The sequence below is a fragment of the Saccostrea cucullata genome, unplaced genomic scaffold (genome assembly GCF_032062105.1).
Source record: "Saccostrea cucullata isolate Sc308-1 unplaced genomic scaffold, CSIRO_AGI_Scuc_v1 ctg3045, whole genome shotgun sequence".
Taxonomy (NCBI): Eukaryota; Metazoa; Mollusca; class Bivalvia; order Ostreida; family Ostreidae; genus Saccostrea; species Saccostrea cuccullata.
The window spans coordinates 18,256-46,248 of record NW_026934760.1 but is presented as its reverse complement, the minus strand read 5'-3'; the positions used below and the strand labels follow the sequence as shown (position 1 = coordinate 46,248).

General features: G+C 32.4%; 1 protein-coding gene across 1 annotated transcript in view; it reads left to right on the top strand.

Moving 5' to 3' along the window:
- LOC134241264 (uncharacterized) overlaps positions 1–27,410 on the top strand; it is a 31,802-nt gene extending 4,392 nt beyond the window's left edge. The window contains exons 2-15 of the mRNA XM_062723323.1: positions 201–307; positions 1,670–1,779; positions 12,754–12,894; positions 13,030–13,274; positions 13,966–14,044; positions 18,430–18,603; positions 18,795–18,868; positions 18,980–19,165; positions 19,384–19,557; positions 19,773–19,928; positions 20,472–20,549; positions 26,540–26,723; positions 26,961–27,160; positions 27,270–27,410. Of these exons, the coding sequence (XP_062579307.1) occupies positions 205–307; positions 1,670–1,779; positions 12,754–12,894; positions 13,030–13,274; positions 13,966–14,044; positions 18,430–18,603; positions 18,795–18,868; positions 18,980–19,165; positions 19,384–19,557; positions 19,773–19,928; positions 20,472–20,549; positions 26,540–26,723; positions 26,961–27,160; positions 27,270–27,345 (1,980 nt within the window). The 5' untranslated portion in view covers positions 201–204 and the 3' untranslated portion in view covers positions 27,346–27,410. The remainder of the gene's footprint in view (positions 1–200; positions 308–1,669; positions 1,780–12,753; positions 12,895–13,029; positions 13,275–13,965; positions 14,045–18,429; positions 18,604–18,794; positions 18,869–18,979; positions 19,166–19,383; positions 19,558–19,772; positions 19,929–20,471; positions 20,550–26,539; positions 26,724–26,960; positions 27,161–27,269) is intronic.
- Positions 27,411–27,993: the final 583 nt, after the last annotated feature.

Below are 27,993 nucleotides of genomic sequence, written 5' to 3'. Positions count from 1 at the left end.
TCAAAGTACATGTGGTATCATTCACATTCCATTGCTATTTTAGTAGTCTGATGATTAAAGAGTCTGTATGTAGGTGATATGTATGTGCTCTTAAATTTCAAACGAGATGTTAAGGTTTGTGGATGTAGCTATTGGATTTTAGTTCAATGTTTATAGGACTACATGTATTCATGGTATGCAAATTCCGCTCTTAATTTCAGAAGCATGAATAACAATTACATGCGTCAGAGGAGGCGGTCCTATAGTGACGAAAAACGGCCACGATCTGATCATCTGCCCCTCAGAAAGTTTCCTAGAAAACGTCCAGGTACTATGCAAATAAGCGTTCAGTTTTCATTAAATGTTGCAACTGTAACCTCTGCCATTAGCAAAATGTCTGAAGGGATACAAGACGAAGATGGTCTAATATGTCAGATACGGGACTGGGACGAGGTGCGAAGCACCGAGTCTCAGTCCCGTATCTAACATAATAGACCATCTGAGTTTTGTATCTTACTTAAAACATTTTTTCAATGCACTTTTGAATTGCCATTGTTATAATATGATACTTGTGACGGTAACCAAACCAGATGGATGAGGCGCTTAAGGGTTTCAGATATTTCTTTCAAAAGAATGAATATATTTTGATTTAAAAACCTTTATTGAACCCCAATCATATATTATTTATCATTGCGACACTCTACGGACACATTAAGAAGAGCTGAGCAACTTCATGATAATAAGCGATTCTGAGAGAATTGTGAAGGATCTTTTTTAACGTGTGAAGATTGTAAGTGACCATTAGGCAAATAAATTCCAGGAATTAAAGTGCCGTTTTTGTCCCTTGGATATCGAAAGCACGTACCACATCTTTACGTAAACGAATTTGGAAATATATTGTGAAATTAAATTTTCCGGGAAAAAAAATCGGAGTTGTACGGGATATATTAACAGATCGAGTGTAAACTTGTCCGATTGAATGTTCTACAATGGACCACTTTACGTGGATTTATTTGGATGTGTTTTCGGAAAAATCACAAGTTTAAGATAAGTGCTTCAATACCGGTTGTTTCACAATCAGTGACCTGTCTGGACGGAGTGTAAGTTCTACTGTATTTCTGAGATACTCCTATTTTGAAGTTTCGTTGCATAAATCATGTAAATTTGTTTCTTTAAAGTTTAAATTTGATTACGAGATGTTGATTGCTCTATTGCTTGAATTGGATTACGACATTGTTGATTTCTATATAAAATGCATAATGTTTGTTTATTTTCTGTCTTATTCATTCGCTGTGCAAAATCCTTTGTTTCACACAGTCCAGTATTATTTTGGAGTACAATAGATATAATATTGTACTCCTGACAATAATATTGGACTATAGCTAGTACCCTCTTTGAAATACGAGACTGTAGACACAAAAGAATGACGTCACAAAAATGTTTTAATTTAGAATATATTTCTCGCAGTCATGTCTAAGCTTTTAAATCACTATTTTATTATTGATAGGGCAGGTGACACTTTCAGTAACATTTGCCCGAATTTAACAACATTTTTGCAATTTGTTTCATTTCAAATAAGTGGAATAAAGTTAATATATCTGTATGAGTATGAAGTACGATTGAGATATACATTATAGATTACATTAATGTTAATTTTCTAATGTTACTTATATATTTTGTTAATGTGCAGAGTCACAAAGGGATGAACATTTTTTGAAATGTTCCGAAAAGCGCAGTTCCATTGAGTCTTTAAACGCTGTTTTTTCTGATGTTGATAGTGACGACTCGTTTCAGAAAGAGGTAAAATTATTTTACTCTGATTATTTTTTTTGATTCCACGAGGTTTAACAATATCAGTTTTTACTTCCACAAAATATTTGATTTTTTTATATTCCTAATTTATATTTGATTTATTTGCAATAAAAAAAACTGATTTTTTTAATTATTATTTTTGCATGAAATAATAAAAAGATGACATAAAAAAACAATCTAAAAGAATTATTGAAACAATACAAGTTAGTAGCCAGCAAACATAGACGTCTAAAAACATCAGAGATAGGATCAGGTCCATGGAGGAGGTAGCATGGCATCACAACTGACATACGCTCCTTGCTTGAGAAACGGAATAATCCGTAGACAGTTCAGTGTAAAAAAAAAAAGGCAAATGAATTGCATTCCTACTTATGTGTTAAGATCCTATTGTTTTTCCTTGTTCTGTAAATAGTAGTCCACAAGAACATGTAGTTTGAAGTAGTTCTAGCACGATTTATGTAGCTCAAGACTGTTAACGGATAAGGCAACTTAATAACGGAAATCTGGCTAGGTAGTGACAAGCACGTGGGAGTCAACATGGTAAAAGGAGAACCGGAACATCACTCGGCCTTTTCTGTCAAGTCCAGAAAAAACTCGACTTGACGGAAAAGGCCGAGTGATGTTCCGATTGGATAAAAGGAATAATTACAAAACGCTTCACTTTTCACCACTGATAATATCTGTAGAATTGTTCTTATATTTCTCTAGATGAAATGACATCCTAAAGAAAAAGGGGAATCCGGTAGGGGGCATGTAATGCTTATGCAATACTTCTGCTTCATATTTGGATATTTTACTTGAAAAAGACACTAATGGTAATCTAACAACCAAGCTATATTTTCTATCGTCAACTTCCTTTACTTATGCAGCAATATACCTTCATCACTTGCGTACGGAGTGAATATATCTCAGTTGATTCAATACGCAAGTGCATGCTATACGTCTGAACAATTTCTGAAACGAGGTAAATTATTGACAAGCAAGTTGATGAAACAAGAATATCAGCAGTCTTGTTTAAAGTCATCATTTCGCAAGTTCTATGATCGATACAATGACCTTGTCAGCAAAACAATTTATCATTGAGTCAAATTCTGACTTACGTTTTTCATACTTATTATTAGTCCATTATTTATACACTGAATTGACGACGGGTTTTTTCCGTTATTTCCCGATAACGACAAGGACAACATGGCGATGGTGAGCGGTCGACAGGGGATGCTCACTCCTCCATGGCACCTGATCCCAACTCTGATGTTTCGGAGGTCCGTGTTTGCTCTGCTCTTATTTTGTATATTGTTTAATGGACTTTGAGATTGAATACTGTTCGTTATCTCCATATCCTTCGCAAAATGTAATAACACGATTTTTAGATTATTACACTTTGCGTTATTACATTTTGCGTCGAGATCAACGCAAAATGTAATAATGAGCTTTTTCGTTGTTACATTTTACGTTATTTTATTTTTGCACTGAAGACAACGCAAAATGTAATAAAACTATATGTAATAAAACAAAATATAATTATTTTTTTGGATTGCGTTTAACAAAAAAAAAGATCATAAAATTAATTCAAAATATACATATAATCAACATGGGGACACTCTGTTTAAAATATTTAGAACTTAAACAATAAGTTAGGGCTTTTACGGACATAAATACATCAAATGTATCGTTTTTTCTGACTCTGACTTTAGCTATATTGAATACACTGTGCTAAATTATAAAGCATTAATTTAACTTCGATTGACATATTTTAATAGTCTTATTAAACTTCTAACCAATAGCACAAAATTTATTTAATTACCAAAGGTTGACCAGAGGTTCATTATTTGCTCTTGGTATGCATGTTTGGTATGTGTACATTGGTTAACAAAGGTGTGTTTGTGTGTGTCAAGCGATGAAAGGGCAGGGATAGAGTGGAGTGTTTACTAAGTATGTTTGTCATTGTATTACTATGGACATGCAAAAAAAATCCATTTTATTATTGTATGGAGAGAGGGGGGTGTTTTTGGATGTTTGCAATGCTGGTGACTTGCATGGAACAGTATGGTATCACAATTGTCAATAAACCTCTTCCGATATATATTTACACCTGTTAGTTCAAATAAATAGGTTTTCTTTTATATTCATTGCATTTGCTTATATAAAAAAAAGGACACTGGTCAATACCCCCAAAAATCCCACGTACACACGCGCGTTTCTAATTTGCAACACCTATTATTTGAATACATTTATTTAACTGATTTTAAATACATGTAGCTTATTAAATCAATAAAATGAAAAAATCATTTACTGTAAAAAATTGCATATATCAGTTTTTTTTCTTTTGTTTTATTTCGTCTTCATCGACCACTACTCTATTAAAAATTGTACTCAATCTGGCTGACGAAAGAGTGTGTTATTACATTTTGCGTTCTTGTTTTTGGCTGAATCTCGACGAAAAATGTAACAACGCAAAATGTAATAATCCAAAAATCGTGTTATTACATTTTGCGTTATTACATATTGCGTTGATCTCGTCGCAAAATGTAATAACGCGAAGTGTAATAATCCTCAAAAGTGTGTTGTCACATTTTGCGTTATTACATTCTGCGTTGATTTCGACGCTAAATGTAATAATGCAAAATGTAATAATCCATGTTTATTACATTTAGCGTTGTTATTACATTTTGCGTTGTAACAAGAGTCACCACAGATGTCCGCTATTCATGATTGCTTGCTGTCAATTACCGGTAAACTGGACAATATCAATGTTTTACAGCAATCAGTAAATAATATGAATCGGGATCTTTGAAATGAGGATGGGTTAGACGATCGTATCAAATACATCGGCCAACAACATGAAGATAATGTTGGAGAAATTGAGACGCTGAAATTAGAAAACAATTATTTGCGAAAAGAAGTCTAAGTTTTAAAGTCAATCGTCGTTAACTTAGATTGAAGGGTCAGTCAGCAAGAGAATGAAATAGTGGACCTCAGAGGGAGATCGATGAGGGACAGTATGCTCGTACATAACTTAGCTGACCAGGAAAATTTGAACACTAGAGTTAGCGAGTTGAACAAGGAGCATTTGAAATTGGATGTTGGTTTTATTAGGATACACCGGAATGGTCAGAAATCCCTGGCAACCCTAAACCAAGGACAATAATAGGGAAATTACAGAACTACAACGATAAAGAACTCATCCTCTAGGCTATTCGTTAAAAGAAGGAAATTGACACTGCTAACGACATGCCCTTCTATATATATCACTCTACAGACGCCTCTGCAAATAATTGAAAGTAAAAAGAAACTGCAGGAGATGAACAACAAATATCGAAAATATCAAAACAAAGATGGAAAGAAACAAGCTAGTCTTCCCAAATTGAAGCATGTACCGTGACAAGGTGCTACCACCAAGAGCTGAGGATATACACATGTACTCATGTTGGACAAAGATGAAATAAAAAAAAAAATGGAAGAATTTGATGTAAGCAACTGTGATAGCGTAACAGAAGATGGAACACCTTTACTTCACTAATCGCCGAAATTCACACAAATGCACAAGCTAGGAATGTATACAAAAATGTTCTTCGCAATCCGGACTATGCTGGTGCCAACAATAACATCCTAGTGTACAGATTCAAAGATGCCCAAGGACGAGTGCCTGACGGCTATTGCGACAATGGGGGATACGGGCCGGACGTCGACTGCTTAAGATACTTGTTGAGAGAGAAGTATCAAATGTAGTGGTTGTCATTTCGAGGAAGAATGGTAGACATTTGGGTCCCTGTCGGTTTGACATTATAAAGGATCACACTTGTTACTAAGAATTAAATAGACGAACATATACACGTATATTAAAATAAACACTGTCCCGTGTAACATGCAAAAGTAATTTTTGTTTAAATTTTCAATTCACAAGTACAATTACTGTTTTATTTTTAAGTTTGACTACTTTTCCACCACATTGTGTTCTTTCCGGGAAAATATTAGTTACACAGACTTACTCATGTCGCCCCGAACGAAGTCGGGGGCGACGTATTGCGACATATTGCGATTGTACGTATGTTTTTGATGTCCAGGCAGTTTCTTGGAGATGGCTGGGACAATCTTCCTGAAACTTACCTGAAAGGACAATCACTGGTTGTCGTTGTGTTGTGTGGTCATTCAGTTTCAAAATGGCTACCGTTGCCATGGAAACTTGCAAAAAGCGACGAATTTTGTCCGCGAGTATTCTCTCTGGTCCCTTGAAGAAGGATATGGAGATAACGATTAGTATTCAATCTCAAAGTCCATAAAACAATACAAAATAAGAGCAGAGCAAACACGGACCCCCGAAACATCAGAGGTGGGATCTAATGCCATGGAGGAGTGAAAATCCCCTGCCGACCGGTCACACCAGTCGTGTGCTCCTTGTCATGATCAGGAAATAACGAAAAAAACCTGTCGTCAAATCAGTGTATACCAGGATAAATAATGGACTAACAATTGGTATGAAAAACGTCAGTCAGCATTTGACTCAATGATAAATTGTATTTGCTGACAAGGTCATTGTATCGACGATAGAACGTACAAAATGAAACTTTTTTTTTTATTTTAGTGATTAGTCTCTGTAGTTGTGCGATTCGCATTTTAAATTTTCAAATAATCTATTATTGCCATGGAAACCAGGGGAAAGTAAAAATTCTTTAACTTGATTTTTAAATCAAAGTACTGAAAGGACTGATACGAAGTGATGGTTGTCCAAGCTTAGCTAATGGGTATTGTTTTCGAGATACAAAGAATGAAAGTCTTGTCCAGTTCGGGGCGACATACGCTATTGCTTGCAATAGCAGACTTTCTAGTTTGTATTTGCGATTGTACTTGTTTTGGGACTACTTATCATAATTTTTGTCATGGTAAATGCAGATTGACAATTTCCCTTCTCCATCAGTAAAATAAAAGATTAGATGTTTTTATACTTTAAGAAAAAAGAAATATAATTTTTATTTTCTTTTTATTTTCTGCAAGACACGCACTTCTTTAAGAATGACAAAGCTGTCTTTTGAAGAATCTCTAAGTATAGAAGGTCTTGTAACAAAATCAGAGGTTCTAAACCTTCTTAAACAAATGAAAAACGATAAAAGCCCAGTTCCAGATAGATTCACTTGTGAATTTCTAATTTTTTTTTTGAATGGATTTTGGCGCATTTATCACAAGAGCAATCAATGATTCATACTTAAAACAAACTTTTTCCGAACCAAACAAATTAGGCGTAATAACATGTATTCCGAAAACTGGTAAGCCAAAACAATGTTTAATAAACTGACGGCCTATTAGCATCGTAAATGTTGTATATAAATTAGCTTCAGGGTGCATTGCTGAAAGAATTAAAAAATTCTAAGATAAGTTAATACATGGAGACTAAACAGGATTTATTAAATATATATTTATTGATGAAAATATTAGACTAATATATGATATTATGCACCAAGCAGAGTCGAGAAATATACCTGGTCTCTTAATGTTTCTCTACTTTGAAACAGCGTTTGATACCATTTCATGGAACTTCGTACATCAAACACTTTGTTTCTTCAATTTTGGTCAGTTAATTAGAAATTGGATAAAATGTTTCTATATTAATATAAAATCATGTGTTATTCAAAATGGGATTGTGTCTCAGTATTTCTGCCCTGAAAGGGGTTGAAGACAAGGTGATCCTATTTCACCGTACCTTTTTATACTTTGTGCAGAGATTCTAGGTATTTTGATTAGAAAAAATAAGGATATATTGATGGTGAAGAATACAAGTTGTCCCAATATGCAGATGATACATCTGTTACTTCTGATGGCTCTCATAGCTCATTGGATGGAATTACAAAAGTGTCAGATTATTTTGCATCAATCTCAGGTCTAAAAATAATTTTTTTCTAAAACTGAACTATTCTGGATTGGAAGTAAAAAATTCTCAATTTTTTTTTTCATCACTCAAGATGGAAGTTTGATTCCAGTACTACATCCTTTGATTTACGAGGTGTTAGGTTTTCTATAGATTTACTTGAGACGGTAGACATAAATTACAAATTAGAAATTGAAGAAAAAAAAAAAAAAACATGTCACAATGGAAAGCTCGCAAACTTGCTCCTCTTGGAAGCCTGACTGTAACAAAACATTTCTAATTCCTAAACTAATTCATCTTCTCCTCACTTTACCAAATCCTTTGGAAAGAGACTTGTATAATTTCCTATGGAATAATAAAAATCATAAAGTATAGAAAAATGTAATGATTCAATAACATAGATTTGGGGGCTCAAAAATGATAGATTATAAAAATTTTGTTACATCATTGAAATCTAGTTGGATAAGGCGGATTATGTGTTCAAGTGCAAAATGAGTTAAATTACTTGAAGCAGAATTGGGAATAAGTACAAGTCATATTTGGCTGTTTGGAATTGTCTTGATTAAGAATCTGAGTAGTACCATGAAAAATAAGTTCTGGAAAGATGTATTCTCCAGCTGGTGTAAAGTAAATCAGGCTAAAGCTATAGCTGATTTAAGTCCTCTCCAAGAACAAATATTTTATAATCTAGAAGTTACCATTGGTGGCCAGTCAATTTTCATCAAAAATTACTTTAATTCAGGCTTTGTTTTTATCAATGATTTCTTAGATTTTAATGGAAATTTTCACAGTTTTGATTTCATCCAAAATAACATGAAGGTAAATACATGCTATGTTGAAGATGCAGGACTAAAAACAGCAATTAGAAAGAGACTATCCTGTTTTAAGAGTTATAAAATAAAGCCAATTCCTAGACCACTGTTTCCATCCAGCCTTGGAATTTTCTTAAAGAGTAAAAAAAGGGTGTAAAGATATGTATAATGTTCTCATTAAGAATAAAAAGGGCAATATAACTTCAGCTGTAAAATGGGGTGAAAATGGGGCAAAATTTTGTGAAAAATACTGCGAAAACTTTTTTGAGCTACCTTTCAAAACAACCCAAGAAACAAAACTTAAATAGTTACAATTCTAAATCTTACATAGAATAATTCCTACTAATTGCCATCTTTTCAAATTAAGACTTATTGATTCACCATTATGCTCCTTCTTTGAGAAAGATATTGAAACCATTGATCACCTTTTTGTTAAATTTTCTGTTGTAAAAGAAGTTTGGCTAGTGATTGATGAATGGATCTTCAAAAAGTTAACAGGTCTTTTTGTTTTGATAGGCAATCAATTTTATTTGGTAAATTTATAAACAGAAACTCCTAGAAGTTAGAAAATCGACTTATTCTAATTATAAAACAATATATTTTTGCAAGTTAGTATGCCAAAACTATAAAATTAAACGCTGAGGCTTTGAAAAATGTTATAACTGAAAGAATTGGAGTAGAAAAAGTTCTTTTGTTAAAAAATTGTAAATATGATGAATTTGAAAGGCACTGGCAGAAAATAGTTGAAAAGCTTAAAAAAAAATTCTTACCGTTACTTACTGAGTATTCTATAAAGTGTGTGCCCCTCATCTTTCTCTCTCTCTCTCTCTCTCTCTCTCTCTTGCTTTCTCTCTCTCCCTTTCCCTCCCACTCTCTCTCTACATAAACTTTCACACTAGTTTTTATTACATCCTTTTTGTTTTTGCTTTATTTCAAACTGTCTTGTATATTTATTTAAATTTACGTCTGTTTTGTATTTGTGTAGTTTGTGTGAAAGTAAAAATAAACTCTTTAAAAAAAAATAAATGAAATAAAATAAAATACCAGTTTTTAAGAGCAAATCGCTAAATTTGCATCTCGCTAAAATTTCTATTTACACGGTACCCAAATTCTCAAAAAGATTTTTTTTTACAGAAAATGGAGTAGCTACTTCATTTTCATACAGTAAGTGGGAAGGAGGGTGATAGTCATTTATTGATCTAATGACATGGCCACAAATGAAAGACACATGGTCACATGACTAAGGATAACTACATCATAGTTATGATAATATAAGTGCAAAACCTTATATAAACCATCAGTACTTCTATGACTTTTTGAATTGTTTAACTCTACCGTCTGATAAAAATGGTTAAAAAGACAAACTTTTTTTTTAATAATTAGCAAATTACAGAATAAACTTTTCTGTCCCCAGACGGAAGTAAAATGGTTAATTACCTAAAAAATCTTTATATCTGTTATTTTATTTATCTCTAAATTTTCCAAAAACAATACTTTTTGAAAATATTGTGGAAAAATATTTTGATTTAGGAGTGTTTGATTCTACACATTCAAATACAACATGAATATTTCGATTAAAGGTAGGATTCTTCTCACATTTCTTGTATTTAAGAATTAATGAAATTTTCACAGAATCAAATGGACAATATTACTAAGTGATGGTATCAGTGAGATTAAATTTGACCGTTTAATATAAGAGGCAAGGGCAGGTCAAGGTCATTACCTTTTTCTGGACATTAAGAATAAAAAATTACTGTTTCCAATCATGCCATCCATACTTGTTATTCAAAAGATGAATGTTTTTCTTTTTTCATAGAAAGATACTACCATATAGGGCCTATAAGATTATATTACCAAATTGACATTGATAATTTAAATAAAACAGATATAAGCTAATCCGAATTTCCTCTACTTTTCTTAATTTTTTAGGATGTATTAGTTATTTTTATATGCTTCCTATATTTGCCTTTTTCCAATTTTCACATATAGTAAAGTTGTCACATAAAGGTACAAAATGATACAAAACTTTGATCTTTTACTAAGAGAGAAATAACACTTTTTACGGATTTTTTTGCTCAAATCTGTATTTATATTTGAAGCATTTAAAAGCCATTATAGTTCTAGTATGTGTGAAAAACCTTATTTATTTGATATATTTTGAAAATTTAGTTCCTTACTATCAATTTAACTTACATTTGAAAATTTCGTCTGGTCTTTGATTGCGTAAAAATCATAACTAAATTCAATGCTCTATGATAACTTTGAGAGCCAGAAAAGAAGATATTTTCATACACCACCATTCCGCCAAAAATTAAGTCCCTGCTATTTTTCAAACGCAGTTTACCATTTCTATTTAAATTTGTATAGTTGTGATGAGGAAAGAAAAATATGGTCTTTTAAATCTCTTACATCTAAATATACAAAACATATCAACAAATGTACTTTGAATATTCCATCTAGTCAGAAACCAGAGAAGAATCCTACCTTAAGGTTAAGATGTTTCATGATCCCGGCGCCTGTTTTCCCTACACTAGGCATCCAACAAGTCGCTGACCTCATACATCTCATAGTAAAGCCAGACTAGCCTCATTGAAAAAAAAAATGAATTATTGCACAAAAAGGAGTCATAATCAGCACATGGTGGGGTATTTTGAAAATTAGGAAACACAAAAATTATTATTTACATGGTTTTTGACATGAAATCCTTTGTAGGTGTATCTTAATTTTCTTATTTCCCTTATGATTGACGTCAAAGTTCGTTTCTCCCGTACTCAAAAATGTAAACATGACACGTTTTTATCATGCTTAGATCTTTTTTAAGTCTTAAACGATATTGGGGTAAGCTTGATTTTTAATATTTTTACAATCAACAAAATAAAGAATGTCGGTTTTATGTAAATATTTAAATATTGAATTATAGATTTTGTTTGCTTTTTTTCTTTGGAAATGAAAATTTTTTATGTTGAAGTTGTCTGAAAAAAATACGCAATTTACCTTATCCAGATGCAGTGCTATTGAAGGCCTCCTATTTGAAATTTAACCTATTCATATTCTCAAATATTGTAAGAGATACATGTCCACTATAATATTTTTAATCTATGCTGAAAAATTCTCGTTATAGACAGATTGATGGGTCCGTAAATTAAAAGAATAAAAAAAAATCCATCCAAATACTGTCAAGCATGGTATTTAACATTCTGATATCTCTAAAATTAGGTAAGAAATGCCTTTTATTTAAGGATACCCGATCCTCGGCCAGGAAGGATAAATCCAAAAATTAATATTTAATATTTAATTTGAAATGCATCAAAATGAAGCTTTAAAATGATATTTTTTTCATGCAACAATTTTCATTTCATTCATCTTTATAAGATTCAAGGTTTTTGTAAGTCTTAGAAAAGGTCTTATAAAAGTTGACATAAAAGGAAAAAAATACAGTTTTAGAGAAATAAGATTTTTTTTAATCCATCCTTAGATACCAATGCTAATTAGCATGATATGAAATAAGAAATGATTTGTGGTGCCTTGCAATCATAGCAAAAGCCTTGTACACTATGTATTGTAGAATACATGAAGGAAATAGAAGATAAAAATACTAAATAAGTATAAAAACCATGACAATTTCTCTAAATGTCTGAATGCCTATCGTTTTTTTACCTAAAATATATTTGTTGATCAATTTACAATTAGAAAATGCATTGCTGATATTCCAATCGCCTTTTCTGCAAAAATATTGGAGATTTGACAATTTTCTTTATATAATATGATTAAATTTAATCTTTAACTTTAAAGAAATACTGTGGATAAATTTACATAACTTTGTGGATTCAGAGATGCTTTTATGAGTATTTTTGATTATTCAGCTGCTAAGTTTATAAAGCTGAGGATCGGACTACCTTAAATACATTAGACATAGCCAATTAAGGTTATACAAATATGAAAAATGCCATTATTTTTAGCTCAAGATCTTTCTCCTCATCTAGAATTTGTTTACGTCATTTCTGTAGCTGATAGAGCTCAATGTATAACATTGTCATTATTTTTTTTTAGAAAAGATTACATTTGTCGATTGTAATTTTGAGTTTAGTGTAACAAATATTTCGCAATAAAAAAAGATATACTGTAGAGAATATCATAGTATTTTCTTTTTTTTCTTTAATGTTAGTAATATTGATATGATATTAATGAATGTTTCAAGGCAGATATTTGCTGAAATAAAATTCATTTTAAAAAACACAGCATATATATGTACACATGTATGAGAACAAAAATTGCATTTTTATGTTGAAGGTGGCTGAAAAAACACAAGTGTATTTTATCGTAAAGCAAGACGCAGAGATCGAAGTCACGCTTGACAGAATTATTAAAAAGGAGGGCAGTATTGACCGTGCATTGCTGTACATAGTATCAAAATTAGACCCAGAAAACAAAGTAAATAATTTCTGTACATGTTGTATTTTAAAAATAATTCAAAATTTAGTAAAGTGTTATCTTCTTCATTCTAGGAATGTTTTTTTTCTATTTCACACCTAGAGAATACTTCCAAAAAAGTGACTTTTACTTCAGGTACAAATGCTAATCAATAGCTTACTTCACCGTGGTGCTAACTCCTCTGCTAGCAACAAGGATTTGTGGACACCATTACACTATGCCGTCAAGAAAAAGTATAAAGGTGTCTGTTCTAAACTATTGGAGCACCAAGCCTGGCCAAATGCCCGTGACAAAAAAGGAGTTATGCCTTATACAATTGCCTTCGAGGATGTAAATGACGACATTGCTGCGATGCTTATTACACACATGAGTAATGATTAGTATGTAACAATTATTTTCTAAATAAAATAGCAAGAGCCATCTTATGCATAAAATGGCCCTGTACTTATATCAATTAATTAACTATCACCCTCTATCCATTTTCATATATCAAAATAAAGTAGACACTTGGTGCTTTCATGTTCTATAATGAAATTTCGTTTTGAGAATCTAAATATTTGAAAACAGACTTTGAGAAATTGCAATGTTCTTAAAATTTGCAGAAAATATGCTAATTTGACTGCCTTCAGCAAAGAATTAAAATATGAGCACAGCCCACGATCCGCAAAATTAAACCTGTTTTTTGATCTACAGAAAGAGGCCTTTCATTATGTATTGGCATATTTTGGATCAGAGGTTGTGCTCTATATGTACTATTGAAAAAATGCTTCAACTTTGGGTCATTTTCAAAGGAATTTACAGGATTTGAGGAAAATGACGCATTTTATGACGTCATAATGCATTGACTAGATGTGAAATTACGTCACAATTAATAGATACGTGGTCAACAACAGTCCAAGTGCTAAATACTGCATTTGCAACCTAAACTGAGCAGTTTTGAATTTTCAGAAATTCTTAGGGCCAAATAAGGCCCAAAGTTGCTCTACCTCTTTTTTTCTCGCTAGACTGCTCTTTATTAACCTATTATAAGGATACATGTATTTTGGCAATGTTGGTATTTATCCATTTCAGTGTCAGAAAGATACACACCGGTAATGGGAATGCGTCAGCAGAATTTAGTTTTCATACTCTCCTGGACAAAAAAATGGAGGTATCTGCAATTTTAAACTGACATCAAGAAAAGCATTTTGAACAAGAAAAAAAAAAGAACTTTGGAAAATTTTGCTATTATGCTGTTAAGAGCCAGTCCGCGAGAAAACCATGCAAAATTCAAAAAATCGTCCAAATGGAAGGTTGCAACTTGGGATGTTTTAGAGGCTTAAAATTTTCTACATAAAGGTAGACGTCAGAATATTCACAAAAAAATGTTGAACCCTGCACCTATTTTTAGTAACAGCTCATTTGCATATTTGTCGAAAATCACACAAAATTCAATGGAAAATGTATACAAATTGATCAAGTCAAAAAGTTACCTTTTATAATCAGTTTATTTTCAAATTTTGTTTTATTTTCAAAGTCATGGTCCAATTAACACAATTAATGAGGAAAAACTGAATTCAAATGAATATTTTATTTTTTACACATCTATTTATAGATCCTAAATAAATGAGTATGATTTTTTAGCCATTTTTAGATGCTCGTTTCTCTCAAGACCAAGGTTGAAATTAAATTAAATTAATTCTTACTTTAAGAATGATCTAAGGTCTACTTTGTTTTAAAATACTGAGCTTGGGAAATAATATTTACATGTTGTAAATTAACTTTGAAATACCATATTTTGCTACAATTTCACATATTTTAAATAACAGTCTTTTACCATATTTTTGGATTATTTCAATGATATTGAAATGAAAAATAGAAGATTCTTAATCTAATATATTTTTTAAGAGAGGAATAACTGATTTGGATACTTAATATAACTTTCTTTTGCTTATTTTAGCCCCTTGTTACCAATTTGCTGAAGTTAAATTGTTATCTCCCCTTGCTGGAACTCTTTAGTATTACTGGGTAAAAAGTGACAGGTATGTCAATATGGAAAGAAGAAAGTCATGTATGATTATTTTTTCTTTACCTAGGGAGTTTTTGTGGAGCATTATTGCACTATGAAAGAGGGAAAACTTATTTTAAGATATTTGAATGTAAGAAAGAAACAACTTAGCTTGAATAAACAAAACAAGGCCCATAGGAAGCAATTTCAGTGTGGGGGAGGGGGGACAACCTACAATGCTACATTATCAACTACCAAGAATTCCATAGAAAGTAAAAAAAATTGAAAGGTCATCAGATGTTTTTTTTTATTTGGGGCATATACATGTAGTAGCAATGCTTTCTATAGGGTTCTGTCCTCGATGTATTTCATGGTAATTAACAGTTACAAAATTTTTCCTAACAAGTACATTTGAATAGGAAATTTAATCAAATAATAACAGAATATTTTAATCAAAATATACATTTGATATTTTGTTTAAGGCACCTGGCCCCCGTTCAAGTTCAAGATCATTTTATTCACTCATTACCATTTCAGGTATATGAGGACAATGAAGAATATTTACAACATATATTTATTATAAATTTAGGTCAGAGGTACAAATATATGATATACATAATTAGAATATGAAAAGGAAACGAAAAAAGAAAAACACATATGAAACATTTAATAATGAAATATGCGAGGGGAAAAATCATGGAGGACTGACTAAATAAAATCATATATTTTCAATATAAATGCAATATATATATATATGCAATCCGCACTTTTATGCCTAACCGATTAAGTTTACAGTTTTGCTTTATATTTAAGGACAAAAGTATTCCTTAGCTTGACATTTTTTAAGCCAAAGTTCAAGTGTTATTAATATCAAGTCTGTATCAGAAAATTTAATCAAAAACAACAGGATCCCATAATATATGCAGGAAATGAAATTGATAACTTGCATTATATTTGTTAGTCAACATTTTGATCGAATTTTGATTATTTAGTAAGGAAGTTTCCATATTTTCTAAGCGGGTATCAAGTAAAAGGATAATTTCTCAGTTTTGTTAAGTGGTCTTCACATCACGGTATAAATTGTTGATTATTTAGTAAGGAAGTTTCCATACTTTCTAAGCGGATATCAAATAAAAGGATAAGTTCTCAATTTTGTTAAGTGGTCTTCACATCACGATATAAACTGTAATATATGTACAATATTATTTTCACTGGTCAAATTAAAATTGCAGATGTCTGAGTTTGCAAAAGTGGTCCCTCTGACCCCTCCCCCCCCCAATACCTATCGAGAGGAAGCCCCTTGTCTACCAAAGCTTTGCAGCTCAGGTTCAATATGTGGCTTCACACAAGCCTACATATTAGCAGAAAGGAATATACGCCACTGATCTCATATTAAAAATCATCAGCTCAAAAGGAGATGCCACCAGTTTAGGTACCCCACCGATATAGGACCCTCCACGTTAAATATTGGCAAAATTATTCGGGGGAGGGCACTACCCCCCCCCCCCCCCCCCCCCCCCGAAGAAAATATGAGTCGTTACTGCAGCCAAAACTTTGCCAGTTTGCAGTACAAAGTGGTAAAATTAAAAATTTAAAACCGGCTATAAACAAGATAAACATGATAAAAGACTGGATTCATATTCATTCAAATTGGGAGGGGGGGTGGGGCTTATCAAATTTTGTCGAAATTATTTTCAAAACATTATTAACAAAATTGTATAAGGCTTTGTGAATTAATATTTGATACTTTTTTCTGAATAACCATAAAGGTATTATTAATACCATTGCAGAAAGAGATAAATTCGTTTTTTTTTTAAATGTTATATCACTTATATGTATCCACTGAAAACAGTTGGGGGAGGGGGCGTGTCAGTCGATCAAGGTCAGGATATTAAATATACGAGTGTATCTAGTACCCAATCGTTTCACCCTATCCACCTCCCTACAATTTACATACTAATATTGAAATGGATAAAATAATGAAAAATTATAAGGGTTCTGGAGGGGTGTTGCTAAAACGAGGAACGGAAAACGGAACGGAAAACGTATTATATTTTTTATTTTAGATTAAATCACTTCAAATACACAAATTTATAAACAATATATATTTTATAAATTCAATCCCCCATTATTTAATTCAAGTTGATTTATTCGTGTTCATAAAATCTCTTATTCACGAAAATCGCAGTCATAGCAGTGACGTAGAAACGATTTTGAAGGGGGGGGGGGGGGGGTAAAATTAAACTTACCTGAAAAGAATATTTGCCAAGCGAAAAAAGAAGACAATTGTTTGATTCGGGAAGTGGGATAAGAGTAAACTCCAGCATCTTTCATTTCTTAAACTCCTTTAAAGAGTATTTTGTATAACATCTCCTGTTAGTATTTTTAAAAGATTGTACCAATTTAAAATTGACAGAAAGCAAACAAATTAGTGAAGGCTCAAATTTTATATGTTCAAGTCTCAAAATTTATATGAATGATACTGAGAGTCCGTTTGAATTTAAATACCTGTAATTTCCTTTTTATTAATTAAAAAGATACTAACTTACTGAATACAAAATGTAAGGAACATGAATATTCATATGATTGTTTAAATATTGCAAGTAAGTTTTTTTCATTTCTAAACAATTGGCAAGATGCTAATCCTCATATTAGGGGTAATTTCTGACAATTTAGTTTAATTTAATTTTTAATTTTAATATTTTTCAATCTTAATTTTTATTTCAAAGAAAATTGTTACATGTTTCAATATCTAACATATATTGTTTATAATTTAAAGTACTATATTTGACTTTGTAACCCATTTGAGTTTGAGCAGTTTTTTTCAAAAATTGGCAATTTGTAAATCCCCATATCTCAATTATTTATTATATCCCAAGCTCAATATTTTGCAAACATAATGTTTAGAGTTATATTTGTACAATAAAATCAAAAAAAATTACTTCAAAGATTGGTCTTGGAAGATTTGTGGCATTAAATTTGTAATGCTTTTGGCAATTCTTGAAAATTGGCATCATGTCAATTTTCAAGAGTTGTCTGCCCTTTGATATATTGCATATTTGATTATGATAAATGTCAATTTTGAAAGAACATAGTCTTATGTTACTTAAAAATACCTTAAAGGAAATGCAAGTTTAATTTTGAGTAAAATAAATCAAATGTGAATTTTACCATTTTTCTTGAATTTTTTAAGTGCATTTGTACTTAAATGTGCAAAAAGGAGTTGGCGCTGCCTACGGCTGCCATGTTGAATGATGGGAATTTTTTTGGCCATTTTTGAATAACATATTATAAAGTCAAACTACCCATCAAATTTCATTAAGATATGACAACCTTCGATTTGGACAGTTCTGCATGGTTTTCTCGCGGACTGACTCTTAAATGTATATACTGACAGAATACAATCGGACATTGATTACTCTCAAATCTAAGAAAACAATCATACTACTATTAGAAAAATAAACAAAACGAAAAGTTGGTCATTTATTATAAAATCATACTGTGGAATCACTACTAAGATACAGTAACAATTGTTTACGTCATTTAAGAACACAGTCATGGCCATTTTGGATTGCATGATAGACCCAGTCAGCCCCAGCGGTGATGTTTGTGTTTATTATAATGTTCTAGAAGCAGATGAAAGTGGACGAGTTCCGAAGGATTCAAATTTCAATCCACGATCAAAGTCTGGTCTTCAAAAAATAGCAAAGAGTGGGAATAAAGCAAGTGTGTCCAATTACCAAATTTAATGTAATATTAACATAGATTACCAAATTGATAAATACCATTAGTTCTTTCATTTTTCCTCCTTTCTTGCAACATTTGTTAGCCATCACTACTTTAGAATGTCTAACACATATGCTGTAAGTATACCATGCTTTTCTTTTCAAACAAAACTCTTTGATTTTTTAAGACTTTAGTCTACCATGATGTTGTTCGTTTACTCATACGCAGGAAGTGGAAAGAATATGCTAGACTCCGTTTTCTGTAAGCTTTTTTTCGATATGAATAATCCTTTGTAAAAAATTTGATAGGCATGCGAGTTGTACACTTAACTTAAGGTATAGCTAAACATTCTTTTTTTTATTTCATTTGCAGAATTAACTCGATGTTCTATCTGTTTTCCCTAATAACCCTTACATTTTCCGCCATTGTTGCCAGTTCTACATCTGATCCATCAGTTTACGATAACTCCTTTTTGCAAATTGCGCGCGCATTATGCGAAGTTTGGTCGCTTGGAATGGCCATCCTTGTCCTTTTTTCAGAATTAAATCAACTGCGTAAGTAAGTATGTTACAGTTCATTTTTATTACATTACTTCCAAAGAAAATGTGTATTTTAATTAAATTTCCGTATGCATAAATGTTTTAAAGAAATAATTATCCATATACTATCATTAATTCTAATTACATATATTCCTGGTGATAAGATATTTTTAACAATAAATATCCAACAAAAAACTGATCCTTTGCAACATTCAGGAGCATAATTTCCATATTTAGACACCGATTGGAATATTGGCAGGATGCTTTTAACTATGTTGATCTTTCATCGTCCATTTTGATAATTCTGATACTGCCACTACGATTTACCCAAACGTCCGAGCAATGGTTTGTTTTCTCAGTTGCATATCTCTTGTGGACGATGAGAATTTTCAAATATGCTGCTGTTTTTAGGTGAGAATAATATACAAGCTGCAAATTGAACTTCTTTTCTAAGGTCAAAATGTTATGAATGTATAGAAGGAATAGATTAAGTTTTTATTATGGATTGAGTCTTGAAACGTGGAAGACACGTGTGATTTGTATTTTTAGTTCCTTACCTTTACATAACATCATATTAAAAATGACCAAGGACACGATATATAATATCCTAAATGTTTCTTCTTCAGACAAACGGGAGCCTATGCCCAGATATTATGGAGGATTCTTAGGAACGACATTTTCCAGTTTACCACATTCTTTCTATTCATTCTCTTGGCCTTCAGTGGTTGTCTTCTGTTGTCACTTCGTGGAGAAGGCTCATTAAAACAATTTCGTGAAAGCAGGTAACATATAAAACCTAAAACAGAATCGTCAAATATGAGATTTCTTCTAAAAGAAATACTTAATGTAAAGGACATCGTACATTATAAGATAATTTTGAGACGTTTTGTCCGCCGTCACATTATGTCCACCGTCACGAAATGTCCGCCTCTTTTTCGGAAAAATCGTCACATCATGCATGTCCGCCGTCACAAAATGTCCGCCTTTCTCCCCAAAAAATCGTCACACTATGTCCGCCGTCACGAAATGTCCACCTCGTTTTCGGAGAAATCATCACAATACGTTCACCACCACAAAATGTCAGCCTTTTTTCCAAAAAATAAAATCGTAATATTATGTCCGCCGACAAGAAATGTCCGCCTTTCTCTCGAAAAAAAGGAACATTATGGACGCTGCGAGCTTGATTCAAAAAAACCCCATTGTATTAAAAAACAGTGTCGGGTAGGCAAAGTATTTATTATAGTTTCTTATTTTCTGTTCATTGCCATCTTGTCTTGGAATTATTCAGCTTTGTAAATGTAATATTGTTATTATATGTTTTGTAGTTCCTTTTGGTCAATCCTATTTCTTGGTGTAAGGATTCTTATAGAGGCTGAGAGAATTATAGATTATACTGAACTTCAGTAAGGGTTTGATAAAAAAATGTCTGCTGGAATTCTTCAGTATTTCTATAGAAAATACCAATATACGAGGGTTGTCCGTAAAATTCGTGGTCAACATTGATAATTACTGACAAACATTGATAAAATATATAACACTATTATTTCATTAAATTCATGTTTCATATTATTAACATGCAAGTTTTCAACGGAAACAAAGCACAAATAGTTATATTTTTATTAGATTAAAAAAAGACATACACTCATATCCGGAGCACTAAAATGAAAATTCCTGACGTTACCCGACGTCAAAAAAATAACGAATACATAACGAGTACATGTAACTTTTCTCAACATAGTCACCGTTTAACTCAATACATTTCTTATATCGCTTTGACCACTCATAAATATGTGCACAAAATGTTCAGGTTTCACACGTAATATAATATTTAACAATGCATATCCTGTAATCATCCAACGTCTGTCCACGTATAAACGATTTTATTTGCGGAAATACGGTAAAGTCACGCTATGAAAGTCATTTTTACAGCACTGCAGTCTTGGAATGAAGGTTTTCCTTCACGCATGTAATCCTATAAACTGTTCCTTCCGTCCGAAAATATTATATGCCACTTCAATACTAATGTACGGCTTTTTTACTATAGTTTCCCGATTGTTTACAAAATGTATTGGTCTCTATAGGTGTTTATCCGATGTCTACGCAGAATTTTATCACTGCTCAATGCTCCACCTATTCCGAAAACGTCCCTTTTTTGGAACAAATCCGATCTGTCTTACTAAGTTCTAACTTTGATTGCTCAGCCATTTTACAACCTTGAACGTTCAAATTTTGCACGTTTGACATGATAGCGTCTGTCAACCTAATAATGTAAAAGTCATCCAGATTTCCGCAGAATTTTATAAAATACAAAAGAAATTTATACATAATATTTTATTTAAAATTTTGCGGTGATCCGGGTCTCCATTCCAAGTCTAATTATGAAGCCATAATTGAAAATAAGCATTTGAAATTGAATAAGATTTTACATTTTTCAATTCACATTTAGTCAAGGATTAGAAATATGCTAATATTAACTAGGGCTAATTGTAACGGGGACCGTTACAGATGTTCCCCAAACGCTCCCCAACTCCCTTTTGGTGCCATATTCCCTGTAAGCGCTACTAAATAAGACACACTTTATGCAAAACAACGTTTTCCCAGAAGAATACAAAATATATTTAAATTTTAGCATTGCACGCGTGCTCATCTGAATGCATGTGCGTGATGTCCATAGCATCTTGTCTACACTATTTATATATTTTAATATACTTCATATTAAATCAAATAATCCAGAAGTATTAAAAAATACACTCATTTAAGCGTATTTTTAATATTCCTCATTTCACGTGCACGCACGTGCATGAGGACTATACCGTCTTGTAGGAGTCTATTATGTCTGTCTTTATTCTAAATCCCATCCTGTTTGGTTGAAAAACAAGGGAGTTATAGCCATTTACAGTTTAAGCCAATAAGATTGCAGCGCACGTGCATGCGCGTAGTTTTCACGAAAATTGTTATATATCATTTTGTAGTACATCCTAAAGTATGTATATATCTTAGATTACATAGCATTTCGTCAAAAAACAGAAAAGATATTGAGATTTTTGTTTCAGCCAATCGGAACGAAGCGCAGGTGCACGTACGTGCATGTATGTGCATGATGACCATACCTTCTTGTAGGAGTTCATTAAATCTGTCTATATTCTAAATCCCTTCCTGTTTGGTTGAAAAACAAGGGAGTAATAGCCATTTAAAGTTTAAGCCAATCAGATTGCAGCGCACGTGCATGCGCGTGTTTTCAAGACTATTGTTATAAATCATATTGTAGAACATCCTAAAGTATGCTTATATTTCAAATTTGATATCATTTCGTCAAAAAACAAAAAAGATATTGAGATTTTTGTTTCAGCCAATCAGAGCGAAGCGCACGTGTATGCGCGTGAGTTCGTGCTAATTTGACAGTGTCATATTATCTACACTATTAATATATCCTTATATAATGAGTTTCAAAGCATTTCATCAAAAACTGTAAAATTTATAGCTATATCAAGTATATCGGTCATTTCACTCATATCACGCGCACGCACGTGCATGCGTATGCGCGCAAAATGACCTTCGTTCCGCACACCTACACTACACACCTATTAACCCTAAAAAGGTTTTAGCTCAGTTGGGTGAACAGTTTCTGAGAACACTCGCGGACAAAAAAGTACCGGAGAACAAATAAGAAAAAAAATAATAATAACTAGTGCTAATTGTAACGGGGACCGTTACAGATGTTCCCCAAACGCTCCCAAACTCCCCTTTTGGTGCCATATTCCCTGTAAGCTTCATTAAATAAGACAAACTCGATGCATTTGAGACTTTAATAACGTTTGCCCAGAAGTGTACAAAGTTCATTCAAATTTTGCGTGCGCATGTGAATGCATGTGCGTAATGACCATATCATCTTGTCTACACAATCTATATATTTTTATATACTAAATATTAAAGCATTTAATCCAAAAGTATTAAAAGGATACGCTCATTCAAGTGTTTTTTTTTAATTTTGCTCATTTCACGTGCACGCACGTGCATACATGAGCATGGTGACCATATCTTCTTGTAGATGTCCGTTACATCTATCTTTGTTTTAAATCCCACCCCGTTTGGTTGAAAACCAAGGGAGTTATAGCTGTTTAAAGTTTTAGCCAATCAGATTGCAGCGCACTTACATGCACGTGTATGCATGTGCATGGTGACCATATTTTCTTGTAGTAATCCAGTATATCTATCTATGTTCCAAATCCCATCCTGTTTGGTTGAAAATAAAGGGAGTTATAGCTATTTAAAGTTTAAGCCAATCAGATTGCAGCGCACGTGCATGCACGTGTTTTCATGATAATTGCTATATATTTTGTTGTAGGATATCCTAATGTATGGCTATTTTCAAAATTTCAAAGGATTTCGTCAAAAAATAAGAAAGATATTGAGACTTTAGTTTCAGCCAATCAGAGCAAAGCGCACGTGCATGCGCGTGAGATCTTGCTATTTTGACCATGTCATATTGTCTATGCTTCTAATATGTCCTTATATTATAAGTTTCAAAGCATTTCATCAAAAATTTAAAAAGTTACGCCTATATCAATTAAATCGGTCATTTCACATGTTGCACGTGCACGCTCTTGCAAGCACGTGCACGCAAAATGACCTTCGTTCCGCAAATCTACATAACATGTCTACTGACCCTAAAAACATTTCACCTTAGTCGGATGTATAGTTTACGAGATCATTCCCGGACAAAAAAGTACCCAGGAAGAAGAAGAAGAAGAAGAAGAAGAAAAATAATAATAATAAGAAACAGAGTAAAAACAATATGTTCCCCAACTTCGTTTGGGGAACATAAATATCAATGACGCAACTTTTTTTTAATTCTTAGCTTGTCCACGAACTTTACGGACAGCCCTTGTATATATGCGGGTTTGTGATTTACCACTTAACGAGGTTCGCTCCTCAGCTTTTCAGGTTTATAGCTCACATAGGACGAAGGCTCAAGGGAGCTTTTCTGATCAAAATCTGTCCGTTGTCTGTCGTCGTCGTTGTCGTCGGCGTTGTCGTCGTCGTCGTTAACTTTTCACATTTTCGACTTCTTCTCAAGAACCACTGGGCCAATTTCAACCAAACTTTGCACAAAGTATTCTTAGGTTAAGGGGATTCAAGTTTGTTCAAATGAAGGGCCACGCCCTCTTCAAGGGGAGATAATTATGAATTAGTGAAAAATTAATGGCATTTTTAAAAAATCTTCTCAAGAACCACTGGGCCAAGAAAGATAAAACTCATGTGGAAGCATCCTCAGGTATTTTAGATTCAAGTTTATTCAAATCATGACCTCCGGGGGTAGGGTGGGACCACAATGGCCGATCAAAGTTTTACATAGGAGTATATAGGGAAAACCTTTAAAAATCTTCTTCTCAAGAACCACTTGGCCAGGAAAGATGAAACTCATGTGGAAGCATCCTCAGGTAGTGTAGATTCAAGTTTGTTCAAATCATGACCCCGGGGGGTAGGGAGGGGTCACAATGGCTGATCAAAGTTTTACATAGGAATATATACGGAAAATCTTTATTAAAATCGTCTTTTCAAGTACTTCAAAGCAATGATTAGTGATAATATGGGAAAAAATGTTTTTAAAAATTCTTTTTATCAGGAACAGCAAAATCATATGCTGTATCAATATGAAGGCATTCTTAAGTAGTAATAAATTCAGCCCCCCCCCCCCCCCTTCAGTAAACATTTCAGTTATGATCTGATTTGTGCTTCATCCTAGCTGATTTGCTCAGGTGAGCGATGTGGCCCCTGGGCCTCTTGTTATCTTGACCTCATTTTTTAAAAAAACCACTGGATCAGGAAAAATGAAACTCATATTTTATCATCCTCAGGTAATGTACATTCAATTTTGTTCAAATCTTCACCCCCCGGGGCAAGGGTGGCGTCACAATGGACGATCAAAGTTTTACATAGGAACATATAGAAAAAATCTTTTTCTGAAGAACCATTGGGGCAGGAAAGATGAAACTCATGTTTAATCATCCTCAGGTAGTGTACATTCAAGTTTGTTCAAATCTTCACCCCAGGGGTAGGGTGGAGCCACAAGGACCAATCAATGTTTTACATAGGAATATATCGGGAAATCTTTAAGAATGTTCTTCTCAAGTACTGCAAAGCCACGATTAGTGATATTTATATGGAATTATCCTCAGGTAGTGTAGATTCTAGTTTGTTCAAATCATAACCCTGAGGGATAGGTCGGGGCCACAATGGGGAATCAAAGTTATTAAAATATATTTAAATAATCTTCTTCTAAAGAATAGCAAAGCCATGATTAGTGATATGTAAATGAAAGCATCCTCAGATAGTGTATAATTAATTAAAATTTGTTCAAATCATAATCTCCAAGGGTAGAATGATAGATCAAAATTTTACATTGGAAAATAAAGGGAAAAATCCCAATAACAAAAGCTATGTTTAGTTATATTCCTGATATATTTAAATTTGTTCAAATCATGAGTACCCTTTGAGATAAGGAGGGAAATAATGGGGAGTCAAATTCAAATTATTACAAAGTAATATATACAAACAAAATATTTTTAAAAAAATCTATAAAAATCTTTTGCTCAAGAAAAGCAAAGTTATATGTTCTATTGATATGTAGGCATTCTCAAGTAGTATTACAATTCAAGCCCCCTTCCCCACACCCAGTAAACTTTTCAATTCTGATCTGGTTGGTGCTTTTTCCTAGCCGATGTGCTCAGGTGAGCGATGTGGCCCCTGGACCTTTTGGTTTTTTTTTTTACATGTATCATGCACAAAGAGTAATTTTGTGCTGTAAAATATTGTATTCTGATCCTAAATAAATATATTATATAGAAATATCATGAAAGTGTTTGAAAAATAGGTCAATTTAGGATTAAAAATAGCAGTTATTGTATTTATTTATTAGTCATTTCTGAAAATTAACATCACATACCCCCTCATTTTATTCCATTTTCTGAATATACGATATAAGATAATTTTAACCATTCTGCTTAAATTCAGAAAATTGACAAAACTTTCAAATGATTTAATTGCTTTTCAAATTTTTAACACACAAAAAAAAAATTTGAATGCAAAAAGTCAAATATTTGATTATATGAAGTAATTTTAAACTATTTTTATCACAATTTTAAATGTGAATATTTCTGATGAAAAAAGAATGCATTTGATCCAATTATTCATTTGGATAAAATAACTTAAAGGAAAAACTTTGAAAAATTGATTTTGCTCCATAGTGCTAAAAAAGCTGACTGAAACCCATTTTTGTCTTGATTTTTTATTAAGCTAGATGTAGATTCTTAAGAAATACTAGACAGAAATGCTCAATAATTTGATAAAAGGAACCTACCCCCTTAATATTTTACATTTTATTCCACTGTAGGACTATGAGTCTTATCATCATGGCGGTATTTTTGTTTACAATCTGCGTCCTTCTTCTAAACATTCTGATAGCTCAACTCAGTGACACTTACCAAAATGTCCAACAAGATGCTCAGAGGGGGGTAGAGGTCGACAGGGCCTGGATTGTTGCTAGGGTCGAACTAAATAGTCTTCTTTTTGGGAAGGTATGAACGCTGCTTTATCATTTTATAGATTCTGAACTGATTATTAGATTTTAGAAAATCAAATTTAGACTTTTGGAAATATAGCTTGACATTTCTACATGTATTCAAAAATGCTGACGAATTTAGATTTATTTAAATGCATGAGTACTTAAAGAGTAAAACCATATTGTAGTTAAGGAAATCGCAATTTTCAATACCTATCCACTTACTCAGTATTTAAAAATATATATGTTTTAGGGACATAGAATAACACATTACAAAGAAAGTGAAAACATACATGATATAAGAGATGTGCTAGAAAAATGGGAATGTCCTCCACTGAACGAAATCAACAAGGGTATTCAAAATATATTCGAAGATCTTGGTTCTCACAAAATAAACCTTTTGACAATTAAAAAAAGAGTGGCAAGACAAGAAGCGACCTTGTCTAAAATACAGTAAGTTGATTTAGGGTGTTTTTTCTTTTCTAAATCAAGAGGTAGGCTTAACAATTAAATACCCAGATATAACATTTCTTTTTTATATTATTCTAATTTTGTGTTTTAGAATCAGTCTGGATAAGCTTTTGGAACTGGAGGAAAAGAGACAAAGGCAAAATCTCCGACATTCATTTACCTTTTAGATATGAACCTTTAAAGCCCTGATTATTTATACTATTTTCCGTGTGATAAAACATTCGTTCTTCTTTGTTGTTTTTTTTGTTTTGTTTTGTTTTTTGTTTTTTTTTTCTGTTATTATTTTTTGGGGGGTCGTATATAAAATATAGGTGATGTTACACTGACATGAAGTCTAAAAATGTGATCGATGAAGAAAAAATCTGAAACATCCTTAACAAGTTTTAAAAAGAACTAAAGGAAAGTAACTAATTATTTTGAATGATTCAATGAATCATTAAAAAGTCGTAAATGCAAATCTAACGTATGCAGGTTATTGAATCATTTTTTAATTATCAATCATTAAATAATTAAGCTCTTTACTCAATAATGCATATACTTTTACATATGAAGAAAATGTTAAATTATGAATAGCTGAATGCTAATTTCTGTACATATGTAATATGCCAAATATAGAAATATATAAAATTTTCTTGATATGACACAAAGAATCTAAGAAAAAGAAAGAGCCACTAAAGGCATTTTTGGCCCTAAGAATTTCTAAAAATTCAAAACTGCTCAGTTCAATCTAAAAAAAAATGCAGTATTTATCACTTGGACTCTTGGTGACTTTGTATCTATTGAACATTGCGTTATCTTCCCTTTCGATAATGCAT